At 49.4% G+C, this 17105-nt stretch overlaps 1 protein-coding gene across 1 annotated transcript; it reads left to right on the top strand.

Moving 5' to 3' along the window:
* The first annotated feature begins 305 nt into the window (after positions 1-305).
* Positions 306-14459, top strand: LOC144724667 (ras-related protein M-Ras-like). Its single transcript, XM_078603967.1, has 6 exons — positions 306-490; positions 3764-3988; positions 10772-10925; positions 11489-11588; positions 12227-12306; positions 13312-14459. The coding sequence occupies exons 2-6, from the start codon at positions 3793-3795 to the stop codon at positions 13400-13402; spliced, it is 621 nt and encodes a 206-aa protein (XP_078460093.1). The 5' UTR covers positions 306-490; positions 3764-3792; the 3' UTR covers positions 13403-14459.
* Positions 14460-17105: the final 2646 nt, after the last annotated feature.

The following is a 17105-nucleotide window of genomic DNA, read 5'->3' as shown; positions in this document are numbered from 1 at the left end:
TCCCTCGGTCCATTTAATGTGGCGCTTACCTTTGGAGCAAACCATTTATGGCACACGCGCAAGGGAGGGGGGGAACAATCAGGCAAAGCAAATTTCGCAAGCTAAAACCATGGAGACGTCCAATATTTACGTAATTTTGCGTGCGGTAATACTGTTTACAGATATAAATTAATAATAGTTATTGACCCGAAGCAATATTTTGATGACATAAGGTATTATTGAGCAACGCCTCCCCCCCTAAGGTTAAGGCTATTTTTAGCTGCGCCGGCTCGCCTTTATAAAGGGTGGTGAGTGGACCGCGCTCTATTCGCTACTGAACTCATTTGCTGGAATAAAGATAGTCTTCGTATTTGGAGAGGAGACTTATCGAGCGCTACGGTGGAGTGAAGCAGAACCTCGGAGCCAGCCTCCGTTATAGATTTCTTCCAACCGAGATTTTTCATACCTCGGCGTATTCACCGGCCTCGCCTAGAAGCCACTACCGGGAGAGGTGAGGGATACACGGCGAGGATTGATAGGCCGCGGCGGGTGGCGGTCCGCGGTCGCGCCCGAGTGCGGTCAAGGTTTGTTTGTTGACGATGACGGCTGTGATTAATTACTATTATTATTGTTATGGTTACTGGTGGCGGCGGTGGTGTTGTTGTTAGTGTGGTGTATTTGTTTATTCAACTGCCTAGCCGATACATTGTTTACACGATAAACCTATAGATAAACCTATAGAGGATTCGTCTAGATTTAGGCACCTACCCACCCACCCACTTGTTGGTGAACATGAATAATGTAGTGAGCGGGGCTTATCTGTGACCGCGTTTAACGAAAGCCTCTTTTTTTCAACCTATAATAAGTCGTGTTTATTTAAGTGTTAATCGTGTGGACGGACAAATGTACACCGCCTATAAACAGCAGCGCCACTGAGGGCCGTGATTTTCTCTTTCGTGTACAGTACGTGCACGTACAGTGTGGCTTTGTCGGATCACTGCTGGATGAGGGCCACCCCATCCCGTACGGGTCGTGGGGTGGTTTGACCATACTTCACCACGCTGGTCCGTGCTGGTTGGATCAATTGGGGAGAGCATAGCTATACAAAGACGTGGTTTTGAATGCAACTACCCTCGCAACATTGTGCGTAGTACAACGCACAGCGAGGTGGGACAGGCAAACAGTGTGTGTGTGTGTGTTACGTGTGTGTGTGTGTGTCAAGTGGAGTAAGGTAAAATAATGTCCATGTGCACGTTGATACTCCCAATCGGCATAATCTCTCTGAGCCATTGTGTTCGAAGACGACGCTCTTTTGTGGGAGGCGGGGGTGAACGCGCGGTGGTAAGACACAAGTGAATGTCGTCATCGTTTACGAGGTGTGTTCATCATCTTTCTCACAAGCGGCATCATCGTCGTCAAGTCCACTCTAGAGGTGTTTTGGGTTAGATAGCGTAACTATCAAAAATGTGTCGTTAAACCCGCCACCACCCGACACAGCCGATTACCAGTCAGGGTTTGTGGCGTAAACAAAAGGTGCCAATTCGTCACTGGTACAGCAACACCAGTGTGTCGGAGAGTAAACACCCCCACTACAAACATTTACAATTCGACTACAGTGACGTTTCGCCTGTAATTACAACCAACATCATCAGGCGGGACAACCGGGGTTGTGGCGGGTTTAACGACGCATTTATATTGACGCGATCTTAACCCAAAAACCTCTACTACGGATATCATATTTGTCGCGAAATTCTACTACGTGTTAAACTCACAGTGACAGTATGAATAGTATTAATACATCTTTAAAGGTTGCAATACTCATAATTAAGTTACCGTGCGACGTTTTCTCCTCTATCGATCCGATAGCCAGTTGCTTTAACGGGGATTGGTCCATGGGAGACCTGCAGGTAGTTTTTAAAAAGTATTTTTTTCAAGTTCTTTCCCAAACGGGTTAACTTCATCTCCATCATCAATATAAATATACAATGCTTAACTGTTACAGTATTTGCATATTGAGGTCGTGCGTCTAATGGCCCAAAGGGGCAGTTTGCATAAAACATCTGAAATGAAAAATGTACAGTACGGTATTTTACATCGATTTATATTGGATATAGATGTGTAAATTTGCGTTGTTTTAGGCACTGATACCAAGTTATTATTGATTTATTTATAAAGGGGACCTGTTCTGTAAGGTAAAACGCGCATGATGAAATGCGTTAGAAGCTATACTATTAAAATAGGTGACCTACATATTGCACTGATTGTATACACACGTGGTATCTATTTAACTGTATAATATTCTGGAAATACAATGTGTCGAATTAGGATGCGTTTGGAATATGATCACGTTTAATTTTAAAACATTTAAAGTAATTTGCTGTCTACAAGACCATCTTCTTGTCTGACGTTTTTCTCCAAGCGCTGTAGCAAGGATCCGAAGAAGCTCCCAACACTTGGAGCGACATCAACCGACATCTCCTTACACCGATGATTCATTATTTCCATCTTGTGTTGTGTCCATCATTCTTAAAATCCCTCTCGTCTCCTGCTCATATTTGTCGCATTATCTCTCTCTCTCACGACCTGTTTCCCACCACTTACGATGTTACATTTCGAAGCTCTATATTTTAACCTTGCATTTCTGTAATGAGCCTCTGATAACATCACCTGCAATGAGCCCAAAACTCATCACCTATCAACACTAAACGGTGTTGGATGTGGATAGTTGCTTGGATGGGTGACTACCGTGCACAACAGGTTGTATGTATCTTGAACTTCTTTTGCGCCGTACGTAGCCAACCGTGATAATTGGAGGTGGGGGGGGACTACAAATTAAACACAAAAGTGGTTCTAAACAAATGAGTTAATTTAGAAAATCTTAAAGGTTGCTGCTATAGGCTGCGGGAGCTATGTGGTGGGCAACAAGGGACATTGGAGCAAAATGCATTGCTCTCCCACCCACGCACCCCGCCATCACTAACCCGCACAGACCAGCACGGTGAAGTAAGGTCAAAATAATCCCCATGACCCGCACAGTGTTGGGAGGCCCTCATCCGGCAGTGGATTGAAAAAGGGCTGCACAAGATCGAAGGATAGGGTCAACAACTTGGAAGTTAATAAAATAAAAAAGCGAGAAAGTGCATCGGACCTAATTAATAAAAGAGGTTGTAATGTGGTGGGCACATGTTTTGCATGGAGGTAAGGTGGTTACCAAGGCAATTGGCATGGCACCCAGAGGTTGGAGAACATATGAAATGTTACAAAGGCAAACCTTAAGGGGGTCTCGGTGTGTCGACTTTGTGACAATTCTAGGATCTAGCAGATGTCGTCTTTATCCTGATCTATCGGTGTCGTGTTATGAGATGAAGTAGCCATTCTTATCTCTCACTCAGCAAGTGCGATCCTTTGTGTTTGGGAGCGATCTATGGAAGAGAATACCTTAGACCTACCTTCAAAGTGACCGTTTGTCCAAACTACTTTCCCATTCACCCTACTCGAGAGAGTAATGTTTGTCAACCCGATATTTTGAATTCTCAGAGCTGTAATTTAGGCAGCTGAAGTGCAGGTACAAATATAAATGTTTGATGTGGATTTTTGTGCAATCACTGGTGATCTCGGGCTGAGACCAACTCGCTCCACTTGAGAATACGCTTTTAATCTCAGGTGGCAGAAACGGGAATTGGAACCCAAAATCTCAATGCCGCCAGTTCACCGCCCTGACCCCTGAGCCACCCCACCGAACTTAACGTTTCTTAACCGTCTTCTCCCCTGCGCTTCACCGCAGGATAGCGCACAGCGGCGCCGCTCCCAGCAATGATGGCGGCGGGCTCGGTGCCCAACGAGAACCTCCCCACGTACAAGCTGGTGGTGGTGGGCGACGGCGGCGTGGGCAAGAGCGCCCTCACCATCCAGTTCTTTCAGAAGATCTTCGTGGCCGACTACGACCCGACCATCGAGGACTCGTACCTCAAGCACACGGAGATCGACGGCCAGTGGGCCATCCTTGATGGTATGACCGACCGCTCGCTCGCTCCTCCTGCCGGGTGACGTCATTTGAACCCCTCCCCGGCGTTTGGGTGAATTTACAGAATCCGTGGATTGTGGTTCGATTTGTAAATGTACTCACATTGAGGCCACTAGTGTCTGCAGGTGTCGCGTAAATATATATCGACCCAGTATATAATGGACAAAAAATATCCGGGCAGTTGCCGGCAACACGACTACTATTTATCTTTCTAAGGCAGCATTAGTTGATGGTAGAGTATGCTTTATTACTTTAAATATGCAGCTGGTGAGCTTCCCCAACAGTTGAGCTTACAGGAGGGAGGTGTAAAGATTCGTCACCTCCCGGCAATTCGGTGAATCGGCGCGATTTGGTGTTGCGGGTTGATTCAGGAGTACATTCAAAAAAAGGGTTTAGGTTCATGGGAAAGTCTGCAGTAGCAGAAGGCGTTGCGTGAACCCATTGCATACGACGTGAGTGATTCGAAAAATGGTTAGTTTTTAACGCCCTGGATTCAATGTATGCTTTGCGATATTAATTGATTCACTTATCAAGCAAGGCGCTGTTGCACCCCAGTCGTTGTCGCTACGATTTAACAGAGTACGACCAATTTACGATGCAGATTTAACGATGGGGAAAAAAACGCTTCGGAGCTTGGGATGTTTCGGTTCTTGGCCCTCAGTTTTTTAACGCTCTGTGTGAAGAACCTGCACCTGAGACTCTCTCCCAATTAAGAAGAAACTAAAACATTCTCATTTCCTGTAATATGTTGGATTAAATTAAATAGTTTTTTTCTGTACTGCTCTCTGAAGCTCTCCGTTTGGTCTGCTGCGCCTTGTAAAAATGTAAATGAATAAATCAATTGATCTGTTTAACATAATTTTTTATAGCTCCCGATACATGTATAGAATCACACCCAGACAGATTAGATCATTATATTATTATTATTTTTTAATTCGTACACCTGTTTTATATATATATAAAATAAAACAGGTTCACGTGATCCAAAGGCACAAATGTCCACCACAGTTGAAGACAATGGATCGATCCTCGAATTGAATCATGACCCCCGAAACGTCACAATCACATCAGCAGGGGCTCCAGTCCATCCATTATAGTGGCACTCGTGAAAAAAAAAAAACCCCAACTCGTTCAAAATTGGCCAAACATCCCAGTGCATGACCGTCCGGAAAGAGTCTTGGTGAGGCTTGCCTGGCTAAAAGAACTCGATGAGGCTTGCTTGGCTAAGAGAACTCGGTGAGGCTTGCCTGGCTAAAAGAACTCGGTGAGGCTTGCTTGGCTAAGAGAACTCCGTGAGGCTTGCCTGGCTAAGAGAACTCGGTGAGGCTTGCCTGGCTAAAATAACTCGATGAGGCTTGCCTGGCTAAAAGAACTCGATGAGGCTTGCCTGGCTAAAAGAACTCGATGAGGCTTGCTTGGCTGAGAGAACTCCATGAGGCTTGCTTGGCTAAAAGAACTCGGTGAGGCTTGCCTGGCTAAAAGAACTCGATGAGGCTTGCTTGGCTAAGAGAACTCCGTGAGGCTTACCTGGCTAAAAGAACTCGGTGAGGCTTGCCTGGCTAACTCGATGAGGCTTGCTTGGCTAAGCAGGGGGGGGGGGGGCGTTCCTCGCTGTGGTGCTGTTGCTGCTCTACTCTCTCCTCGTGGAGTGCAGCGTGGGCGAGATGGGCCGTGGGTCACTCGGGGAGTTAAAAGCTGAGCCTGTGCCAATGGCGACCGTCCAGCACTTGCAGAGGTTTTTGGTTTTTGAATGCTGGGCACTGGTCCAGGATCACATTATGTTGTCAAGCGCGGTTAGTTTATTGCCTCGGTGTGGTCGGCAAATGACTGCGCAAACAAAAGCTCATGGCACGTGTTCAGGTTTGAATAATATTACAGCTAGCCCCAGCTCTTGATCATACATTTTTTTGTGCGTGCGCGTTGAGTAAATACGTAAACATTGATTGATTGCAAATCAATTGCGCTGCCCGTGATGCACGCATTGCAATGACCTCTTGGTAGGCGCTCCGCCTCAACGGCGCGGCCTCGGCTTCTATCATCTCCCATCCTCCTCTGTTCTCTCCCCCGCTCTTCATTTCCGTTGCAACTTGGGATTGTTATTAATTGCGTTCCCTGGAACCGCTTGAAACAAACTGGCGACCGGTTTTCCCGCACGTATAGCAACGCCCGGCGCAATAAAAGCAAAGTGTTGACCTCTTTTTCTTTTTGTTTTCCACTGAAAGATGGAAGGCAGCTGCCACTTTTGGTGTGTAATGTGGTTGGCCACCGCACACACTAGACTCGCAATCCATGGTCACCGGTTCGATTCCATCTCGCGGCACAGCCGTTGAAACGGTGGCGCAAGTTAGGTCGCGTAAATATAAAAATGTGTCGTTAACCCACCACCACCCGACACAGCCAATCAGTCAGGTGTGTTGGAGAGCAACTAATTGACTGTGTCCATTGGCGGTGGGTTTTTCCGCCATCTTAACCCCCCCAAAAAAAACACCTTGATCATGGACGATATTGGTGGAGAAAGCCTCCTACGTGTTAAAGTGGCGCAAGTATCTTCTCTGCTCTCCGCCGCTGGTCACCCAGCGGTGTAGATGGGTGCAACACAGTTGGTCGATCGGCGGGTCGTGTGCGGTGGTGGTGTTGACGGTGGCTGCTCTCACCACTTCCAAGGCGTGTGGCTGGTGTGGAACGAGGCCCTTCCGCCTGCGGTGGCTTGAGGAAAGCAATTGCAGGGGCTGCACCTGTACCTTTAATCGGCAATCGATTTCAGGACCGGGAAATACACCTGACAGCGGCATCGACGTTTAACAACATAATTGAAGCGAGTATGCGACTGCCTCGCTGTCTAAAAAATGTATTTAAAAAAATACGCCCACTTTGTGGACAACGTGCTGAGGTGGCGTTATACTTGTGCGCTATGCAAGTCCGTATTGTATTGGCTCACAGACGCCCAGAGACCAGCAGAGACTAATCGACGCTCACGTCGGGATCCATATGCTCCTTCAGAGAGCCATATACTCCCTGAAAGACCCATATCACATAGACCCATATATTCACAAAAAAAACCTGTGTAGACTTGCGTAGATGCTTATATACCCACAGAGACCCATAAGATTTTCGTTGAGATGTATGACCGTCTAAGAAAATTACTACGCCCACCGTTTCCGTGCAGCAGGTTTTGAGACGCTGTCGCACTCAGAGATTGCGTAAATCCACGACATGGTGTATTCGAGTGCTTCGTAGCGTATTCAGTGTTCGCACTGTAAGAGTTGTTTTGGTGGCCTCGGGCTCCACTGCCCACGGAAAACTTTTTCCGCTGCTCTCACCCGACCGCCCGCCCGCCGTCGGCGCGCGCGCACAACCTCCGCGTTTGGTCGGCTAGCCTTCAACACTTCACGTGGCCTCAAAATGCGTCCGGCACAGGCACCGTGGTGACGTCACCGTCACTTGGTGACACATGGTGGGTATTGGTATTGGCCGTCGTCCTGGGGGTCGCCTTTTTTTTACGAGAAACTACAGCTTGGTAAATGGTAGATAAATAAAATACTCAAAGCCGCCAAGGTCGCGATGAAACGATACCGGATTCAGCTCTCATTATCATGCTTTCACAAATAGCCGTCGGATGTGTTTTAGTTTTGGCCTGTGTTCCGCATTGGTGTCCGACGTTTTGCCCCAAGCGCCGTAAGATTTTTCAGGTGCGCACTGCAACACGAAAGCACATCAACGGTGAGATTTACAGAGCAACTGCGAAAATCTCTGCAGGGCTTTTATTTTTTACTTACGAACGTCGATTCTAAGCAAAGTGCACTCTTAATATTTATCGGCTGCAAGCAATTTGACCGATGTTTTTGGAGGTGGCTGGGTAGCTGCGAGCTCGCTGCTTCAGTCCTGGGCTGGAATCCGGGCTTTAATTCTCCCGTCCAGTCACAAGCCACCAATAATTTTTCCACTTTTGCTCGTGCGACGCAAAAGCGCTCACTTTACCGTTACCGTTTAATCACTCGTGTATTGACAAAGGTGCAGTTTGCGTAAACACGGGCCACAACCCTTCATCAATCAACTGCTGGACGACGGCCTCTCTGCGCAGGTGTTTGTCGCGGGAGTTGTTTTGGCCACACTTCGCCACGTTGATTTGGTACCGGTTGGTTAAAGGGTGTACCCCCAGGGACCTGTTTAGATGGCGCGGCGAAGGCCAGGTCGGCGGGTCCATAGTGCGGCGCGTTGAAACTCTGCGCCACCACCGTAACACCCACGGTGACCGACGATCTTCCAGAGGGGTGTGGTGCGTGCGTGCGTTTCGACGTTAACGTGTCTCCGTGGAGAATGGTGCCAACTTTGTGGCGTCTTAAATCGGCACGCACTTCTGTTGCATGTCGAGCCGTCTTGGCGTGGTCGGGGTAGCCCCATTAAAATATAATTAACGCCTTGTTCGGCGCAGCCGTTATTACGAATTATTCAGGCGCCTTCATTTCACGGCAGGTCCATTTTTTTTTCTTGAAGCGGCGTCGATCTTGTGGGGATGGCACTCCATTTCTCGGAGGCACAATTTTTAACCGGTCTCTACGTATGCTGTGAAACAACAATAGGCTGCGCTTTCCGAGTGTGTGCTGTACCACCTTTGTATATTGTCCTCAAGTGCACGCAGACCAAATATTTACAACTGCCACCGCCGCTACCCCCCACCACTCTTATCGCCGGCGACCTCCCACCCGCGATAAAATGCGCCGTGCTGCGAGCGACGCGGCGTTTACATCGACGGACGTTGACCCCCCCTCCCCTGGGCCAGAGACCACGGTTCTCGGGAACCCGTGGGGGGGAGGGGCGGAATTTGAGCCGGCGTTTCGTCATTGGTGAACTTGAAGGCACTTTAATCGCAGGTCGACGTGTGGCTGGATTCGAACCGAGGATCTCGGTGGTGTCGGCTCGGCAACTCTGACCTCGGAGCCACGTGCTCGTCACACGCACGCAGCTGTAATTTGTATAAGTCCGTTTACGTCTCATTATGAAAGCCATATGCTTGTATCGGACAGATCGGGGACTTGCAGAGAACGCACGACCTAGATACGCATCTGCACGATAAGATCTCTTTTGTGTTTTTTTTAGTTGCACCATTCTCAACGACAACGAAATTGACGGCGCCATTAGCCCTGTTGCTTGATGTGTGCCAAGGGAATATAAATAATAAAACGTGGAACAAAAGCCCTAATGGAATAGCCGCGCGGGGTCAGACGCCCGCTTTATTAAGCGGGCGTTCTCGCCCTGCGGATGTCGGATCCGCTGGGTGTGGTCGCCCCTTAATGGCTTCTCCAGGGTTGCGAGGTCGTTTCTATTAGTCCTGATTTGGCAAATCATTGCCGTCTTGGGCAAGGTGCTATGCGAAGGCTGCGTCGACACCGCGTCATTGGCCTTCATCCTCGGCCTTCATCCTCGGCCTTCATCCTCGGCCTTCATACTCGGCCTTCATCGTCAGCCGTTCTTTAGGCATGCGCTGGCCGATTCACATTTGTGTTGGTACACCGGGTATCCCTTTGCTGTTGCGTCAAAGATGGTCACCGCATCGGGCGCTTTCAGATGCGATTCTTCGGCCGTTTGGAACGCTCTTTTCTTCATCTATTAGGAAGCCACTGGAGCTGTGCACTTTTAAATCCTCGAGATTGAAAACTCATTTCTTTAGAACTTTCCCGCACCTGCAGTTAGCGCGGTTGGGGGTACGTACGGTGCGAAAAAAAGTTCAACAAACATACATGTCAATGGGCTTTCGTGTCCATGTGTTATAGCACTCTTGTCGTTGAACTGCTGAATGAGTGACGTCCAATGCCATGTGGGGTCGTAGGGGTTATTTCACCATACGTTACCACACTGGCCGTTAATAGTTTCTCGCTAACAGCACTTGTCTCCCAATAGCAGAGGTCGCAAACGGGTTTTGATTCCTTACCCGTACCCGTACCCGGCCGCACCAGGGTCGCAATCGGGTACCCGTACCCTACCCGATACCCGGCTACCCGTACCCGGCCGGGTAAAGGGTAGGGTACGGGTAGCCGATTGCGACCTCTGGGATGAAGCCATGTTGCAGGCGCGGGTGGGTTGATTCTAGGAACTTGAATTGTGAGAAGAGACAAGACGTTGGGAAATGAGTGACAAACGGTGACTCACCAGTGACTCACGGCCTACACGTACCCGGCCGCACCAGGGTCGCAAACGGGTACCCGGCCGGGCACGGGTAGCCGGGTATCGGGTAGGGTACAGGTATCGGGTAGGGTATGGGTATCGGGTACCCGGTTGCGACCTCTGCCCAATAGTCTGGTAAAGGCTGCACATGGGGAACTCGCGTCTCTTTTTAGGCTTTCTAACGCTGATTGAAAGAGTTAACGCATTAGCTTTGTGTAACGCGGGGTTATGATAACGCTCGTTAAAAATCATCAAATGCGAACAAAACATTTGTGTAAAAGGTGTGTTGCTATTTGGGAATTGCCCTATGGACAACTTTCCCACTTGCTTACTTGGAGACCAATAAAAAAAATAACTTGGAAACCAATAATGGTGGCGAATTATTTTAGCCGGTTCTGGGCCTCCCCTAGGTCGACTCGGCCTTAAATGCATACCCTGTACAGCGTATGAACATTGGACGAAGGCGGCCGGGCATGGTATTAACCACCCACCCCCTTCGTGTACCTTGCCGGCCTTCGTAGGTGCTACTCCGCTAACGGCGCTTGCCCCAACAGTCTGTTACAGCCTATATACGTGGGGGGATCTTTGTCTTTGTGCCCACTGCAGTGCTGGACACAGCCGGACAGGAGGAGTTCAGCGCCATGCGCGAGCAGTACATGCGCACGGGCGACGGCTTCCTCATCGTCTACTCGGTCACTGACCGCACCAGCTTCGAGCACATCGACAAGTTCCACCAGCTCATCCTGCGCGTCAAGGACAAGTGAGTGTGTCGGCGTGGGGGCAGCCCCCGTCGCTGTTATCGATAGATCTTCGGAATCCGTCGATAACAGCGATGGTTTAGTACTACGTGTAGGTATCCCCGAGTATTCTTACAGTGTGAGGTTATCGCAGAGAAAGGTGCGTTTTTTTTTACTTTTCTTCACAGAAGTAGTCGGTAGTTTTACAGCAGGGGTGGTGGGCGTCGACGTTGCCGTGTGTGTGATCCCGATTGAGTCCTGCGTGATTCGAACCTCCGCAACAAGCGTAGGGGGCTGCTTGCACGCTTGGAATTACATAGAGAGACGGAAAGAGGATCGTGTGAATCGGAGGGCATTTACACGTCGCAGACATCAAGCCTACCATACATAATAACGTTTTTTTGGGTTAGATCGCGTTATTTATAAATGTGTCGCAACCCTCCACCACCCGACACGGCCAATCAGTAAAAAAAATGTGTCACGTGGACAAAAGACAAATACTCTTTGATTCTTTCGGTAAAGTCACGTAGGTGAGAAAAAAATGAAAATAACCCTGTCCTCTTCCCCACCCCACCGCCCCCCGCAGGGACTCGTTCCCCATGGTGCTGGTGGCTAACAAGGTGGACCTGCTGCACCTTCGCAAGATCTCCTCCGAGCAGGGTCGCGACATGGCGGCCAAGTACAACGTGAGGACAGCGGTCGTAACGCCCCGGCACAAGATAACACGTTATTTTGTTCATTGGATATGCAGTAATACCCCGGTTTCCGTCAGGGATGCGTTTCCTGAAAGTACGTGACGACGTCAATCGAAGCGATGTTCACAGGGGTAGGCAGGTGGAGGCGAAGGTCGAGAGGTGACGGAAAACAAGGAGGGAGGGACGATGATGACGCTGGCAGCGACGTAGGTGTGGGTTGAGGCGACGCAAATCGGGTAGCGGTGTTAATTAAGTGACGACGTATTTGCGAAATTACGTAAAAGAGGGAAGACGTAAATTCGGGGTATTCCTGAATTCCAGGGTCGGAATATATTATTTGACCTCCCGACCCCACCACCTCTTGTGTTTGCTTAACCCTGCATCCATTTTGGGTCCTTATTTTCTCGCAGCTGTAAGCATGTTGGGAGTCGGCCAATTACTCATGTACCTTACAGACAAAAGCCAATTTGAACGATGCAGTTAAAAAATCTTTGGCAGATGCCCTAACCCTGCATAGCATCATGGCACTGCTTGGGGTAGTGGCAGGCGAGTCCTATTTATTGCCTTCAGTAGAAACGCGTAAACCCTCGGGGGTTTCCAAAATGACGCTTAAGAATTCTGTCGTGCAGATTCCGTACATTGAGACGAGCGCCAAGGACCCGCCGCTGAACGTCGACCAGGCCTTCCACGAGCTCGTGAGAGTCATCCGGTAAGCGACGGCGCGGTTATCGTGTGTGTAAAAAATTAACCCGTAAAAACAAAGTTTTTCACTATAAATCCTTTATATGTAAGATCACCTCTTGACATGCCCCGTATATTCCCGAGGGCACTAGCGTTGACCCGCTTTACCACTTTCAAGAACTTGGCGGCTTCAATTTAACTGCTCTATAAATAGTCTCCATTGTACAGCGTGGGGGCAGGGATTTCATGCCATGTGGTTAGTCAACATTTGCGTCATCATGAAACGGGTGGCTAGAGTCCTCTCGTCCTCTGGCTTGAGATGGCTGCCACCTATGGGTCAGATGATTGTCTGCCACCATTAAGCAATTGGTGCAAAAAATGTCAGCTCGATTGGATCACGGGAAGTGGGTTAAAAAACGACCGAAAGATTTGCACGGTCGTAAGCAAGCAAGCAAGCACACAAGCACGCAAACAAGCAAGCAAGTGAACTTAATATAAAGGATTAAAAAAATATATAATTACAAAAATGATCTCGTTGTGAAAATCTTTCTTTGTGTGCATTGCCGATAACTGAATGGGAGGGCGGGAAGGTTGGCTGATTTCCGTGAAGTATTGGTGGGGTAAAGTATTTTCTCCGAGATGTCTGGTCGGCAATGGAAAGGGGTATGCTAAATTAACCTCTTGGAGCGTCAATCTCTCGCAGTCGGTGCCGTGAGCAAGCAGTTGCAGGGTTGCACCTTTACCTTGCCACTTAGAAACGAGGCGTGAATGCCCCACACGGGGACTTGGACCGCCGTGCGGTTTGCAGGTTCGCGTGTGCCAATCGGTGCATTCGCTCGACCGAAAACGGCTCCCGGTTTACCGGTTGACGTTCCGCTACCAAAATTTTATATATTTTTTCCCCCCAAGTCGCATTACCGGTCGTGAGGTCGGCGTAGCCCCATGAGATCAAGCGCACCGTGTCGGCCTCAGTCGGTCCTCTCGGCTCTTGGCACTCGCTCGAGGGAATCATCGCTTTGTTTGTCTTCTGCAGGGAGCAGGTTCCAGAGAAGAAGAACAAGAAGAGGGAGAAGTGGCGGAGAGAGAGAACTCCCAGCGTGCAGTGCCATTGCATGCTCATGTGACGCCCTCATTCCTCCGTGCACCCGTACACATCTGGCACACGCACGCACAGACGCGTGTGCAATCGCATTGTTGTGGTCAGCCTTGTCAGGACTCATTTCCCATCTGCCCCGTTCCCCACTGAGGCCAATATCGCCCATGATACCAAACCCCGTCCCCTCCCATTACAGTACGCCACGTCTTCGCGATGAGGCTGCGAAGCAGCGCGGATTTGTTTCAGCGGGGTTTGTGAAATGTAAAGAGGGCGGGCGGGCTGGCTGGCGGGCTGGCGGGTGGGCTGGCGGGCGCTCGCAATTGCGGCGATCGTGGTGGGTGTACACGAAAGTGGTGGGCGTAATCGACGGGCGGACGAACCTGTGGACGGTGCGAGCGTCGGCGGTTGAGTCTGGTTCTGGGGGTGGGGGGGGCGGGGCGTGGCGCAGGGTTTGCGAGACTGTGGCGTGGGCTATCCAGTGTGTGCAGCCCCATGGGTCGACGGGTCGGACGCCTAGGCGCCGGGCTTTGTAGAAGAGACATTTAATTTCGTTGCAGCGGGGGGGGGGGGGGGGGGCCCGTGCCCGTGCCCGTGCTAATCATGGTTGGCGACTAGCGAAAGATCGCGATGGCTTGCGGGGTGCGCACCTCCTTCTCAAGCGCCTTTCTACGCTACTCAGCGACGTGCATTTGCCCATCCCCGTTAACTTATCGTTTTGAAACGTGGCAAGTAATTGTACTTTTACCATTGCAATGATTTTTCTGCGAGCCATTGCAAGGATTTTTTTGCGAGCAGCGCACTTTCGTGTTGTTATTCGATGCCGTGTTGGAGGGCATGGAGAGAAAGCCTCAGTGGCGAGGAACGGTTTGTTTTGAGAATCGTGTGTAGAATGTGATTGTGTCGTAATTTGTTTTGTAGTTGAATTGTCCTTTTTACATGAACAACACTAAACAGTGCCTCCCGAAAAGAGCTGCTTCACCAACGTCGCACGGATGACCGGTGATGTTCAGACTGAAGGTATTGAGTTTGTGTTTAGAAAACCACAACTCCCTTTGCGACTCAATATTAGCCAAGACATTGGAAAACCTTTTTTTTTGCCAAAACCAGGTGGGGCAGAGCAAATGTTAAATATGTGATGCCTTTTTTGTAAGTCCAGTATATACCGTTGTGTTTCAATATTGTGGCACCAATCCCGTCATTTGGGCAGTGTTTGGCGCAGTGGTTAATTGCATATTGCTATAAGCCTGGCAAGCAGAGTTCGTTTCCTGGCAATTCGATGGTGAATGCTATCTGACCCCAGTCTACACTCACCAGTATTATGAAGTAGAGGTCGTTCAAGCAATGACCAACAACACGGCGTGGGGGGAGGCCTCATCCAGTAGTGGGTTGACAACGGTCTCTAAAAATACATATAAAAATGTAAAAAATGCCCCAAGTTTTATTCCTGGCCACAACCAATTAGCCAGGCGTTAGTGGCCTTTTAATCTTGACGTGAGGGTTGGTGGCGGTCGCACGAACTCCGGAGGTGGGGGGGGGGGGCAGACGTCGAGGTGCTGCTATACCTTGGCGTGTCCAGGAGAATGCGGTACAGCAAAAATGTGGACTCCACAGGTTTAAGTCCGTGTGGTATAGAGCGTTTCCCCCTCGCGTGCTTGGGTTTTCTCCAAGCGCTCTGGTTTCTTCCCACATGTAAACCACTCATTAATTGGCCAATAACACCTTGACATAGAGGACCGCAGAGCTTGGGCAATCGTTGGAGCCTGCTCTCCACGTGGTCGCCTTGCCGCTACTGCGGCTGCGCGCGTTACAAATTTAGATGGAAAAATGTTTTTGCAACTTATTCGAATGTCCGTGGCCAGCGATATCTGAACCGGTTCTGGGCCCCTCCTTCACCCCGCACTGACCTGCGCGGTGAAGTATGGTCGAACAAATTCCCACGGCCGACACGGCGGTGGGGAAAGGGGGGGGGGGGGCCCTTCGCACAGTGGGATTGGCAAAAGGCTGTGAGATGAATACGAAATAGGAAGCTATTTGAAAGTTTGGTTATTCGCCACCCTTTGTGAAAGAGGTTAGCCGTGCCTCGCAAAGTTCTCCGTTTGCTAAGTGAAGGACTTTTAAAATTGAATGTAAACGTTTAGGAGGGCGACTGCTGTGTGTAGGGTCTGCGTGGCCCAATCAGCTTCTTCACTCTCCGATCTTGTAAACCACTGCAGCCTGTTCACCGTTGAACACAAGTCGGTCGGTTGTGGCAGTAATCACTACATGCAGGGCAAAATGCATTTGCTGTCTAAGGAGTTTTAACAATAAACGAAAGGTGAATTTGTCTTCTCGTGTTGTGGTTGGGTCCGAGTTGCAGGCTAAATCTTGCGTGACTTTTAGGATGAGTTCCCAGTGTTGGGGCCAGCCCCCGGTCACTTTATGCGTGTTACGTCTGGTGGAGTTCTGCGGGCGTGAGACAATTTCACCAGCGACCACACTCGGTTCGCGGTGACTTTGTCTTTATTTTGAGGATGGAACACCAAGAGGGCTTTCGCCGAGTCGTGCATGGTTGGCTATGTACGGTGCGAAAGAAGTTCAACATACAGTGACTAAAGTGTAATTTACGCAAATCCAGTGCACACTCACACCTACTACACCCGAGCACGTTCCCGAACTCGTACTTTTGAAGAAACGTTGCCTCAACCACCAACAGGCACCAGGGCTGGTTTGGAAAGCCATCCGGATGTCCGCCAAATTAATTAGAATTTCACTGGTGGGGTCTCGCATCTCACACACACGCACACGTGATTTTACGCCATCCTTTGTTACATTATAAGAATAGGTTTTACCCTTTCTGGCAATAAAACAGATGTGTTAAGATGTTAAAACACCAAACTGAAACCTTTTGCAAGGAATCATGTCTGCATTAACCACAATACTGCATGCTCTGATAGTATATGCATTGTCTTTGAAACTGATTGGTCCACACCAGAGACCGCTTTCTTTTATTGCCAGAAAGGCTAACACCATTTTTATATATACCTTGCTACTGGCAAGGGAGGCCCCATGATGTATTTGTCACATTGTTGGGTTCTAGAGATCGGTGTGGATCCCGAGGGACCCACGACTGTTATCCGACCAGAACCCCTCTTCACCAGAGACTCTTCGTGGCCTCCAACACCACAACAATCCACCAGATGGCAGCAACTCCTCTATCAATTCAGCACGATTTGCCAGACACCAACGGCGACTTGACACCATCCAGCAAACACAATATTTCACCACATCCAGCGCAGTGTTCGTCACTAATTTTCAGAGTTGGGGGAGGGGGCACCACTTTCGCCGGGACGACATCATCAGCATGAGAGAGCCCCCCACACATTTGAAACCGTTGGGGGTTTGGCAGCAGCACGATGATGATGATGGGGGCGAGTTCACGTGTTGTGTGTTGTCGGTGGGCCCTCACTAATTGGCCACAAGGGGTCGCCAATATGCCAGTGGGCCTTGCAATGAAGAACACTCACTGATACAGCAGTCGTAACACCAATGTTCACACTAGGCCTCGGCAAGGTAAGGTAAATGACCCTTTTTACTGGGTAAAAGGGTAAAGGTGTCGACATGCCAAGGGGTAAGGTAAAAGGTAGGGTAAAGGTAGCGCGAAGTATTACCCGATAAATACGGTGCCTTGTTTACCGCTAGAAGCTCCGTGGCGCAGTCCGTGGCCTCCATTTAATAAGTAATATTTAAAACAA

Source organism: Lampetra planeri, chromosome 21, assembly GCF_965212315.1.
Source record: "Lampetra planeri chromosome 21, kcLamPlan1.2.h2, whole genome shotgun sequence".
Classification (NCBI taxonomy): domain Eukaryota; kingdom Metazoa; phylum Chordata; class Hyperoartia; order Petromyzontiformes; family Petromyzontidae; genus Lampetra; species Lampetra planeri.
The sequence above is the reverse complement of the archived record's forward strand: the minus strand, read 5'-3'. Positions and strand labels throughout refer to the sequence as shown.

Coding starts and splice junctions, on each gene's coding strand:
- LOC144724667 (XM_078603967.1), top strand. CDS start 3,793: ATGATGGCGGCGGGCTCGGTGCCCAACGAGAACCTCCCCACGTACAAG. Junction 3,989..10,771: donor CCAGTGGGCCATCCTTGATG/GTATGACCGACC, acceptor TGCCCACTGCAG/TGCTGGACACAGCCGGACAG. Junction 11,589..12,226: donor ACATGGCGGCCAAGTACAAC/GTGAGGACAGCG, acceptor TCTGTCGTGCAG/ATTCCGTACATTGAGACGAG.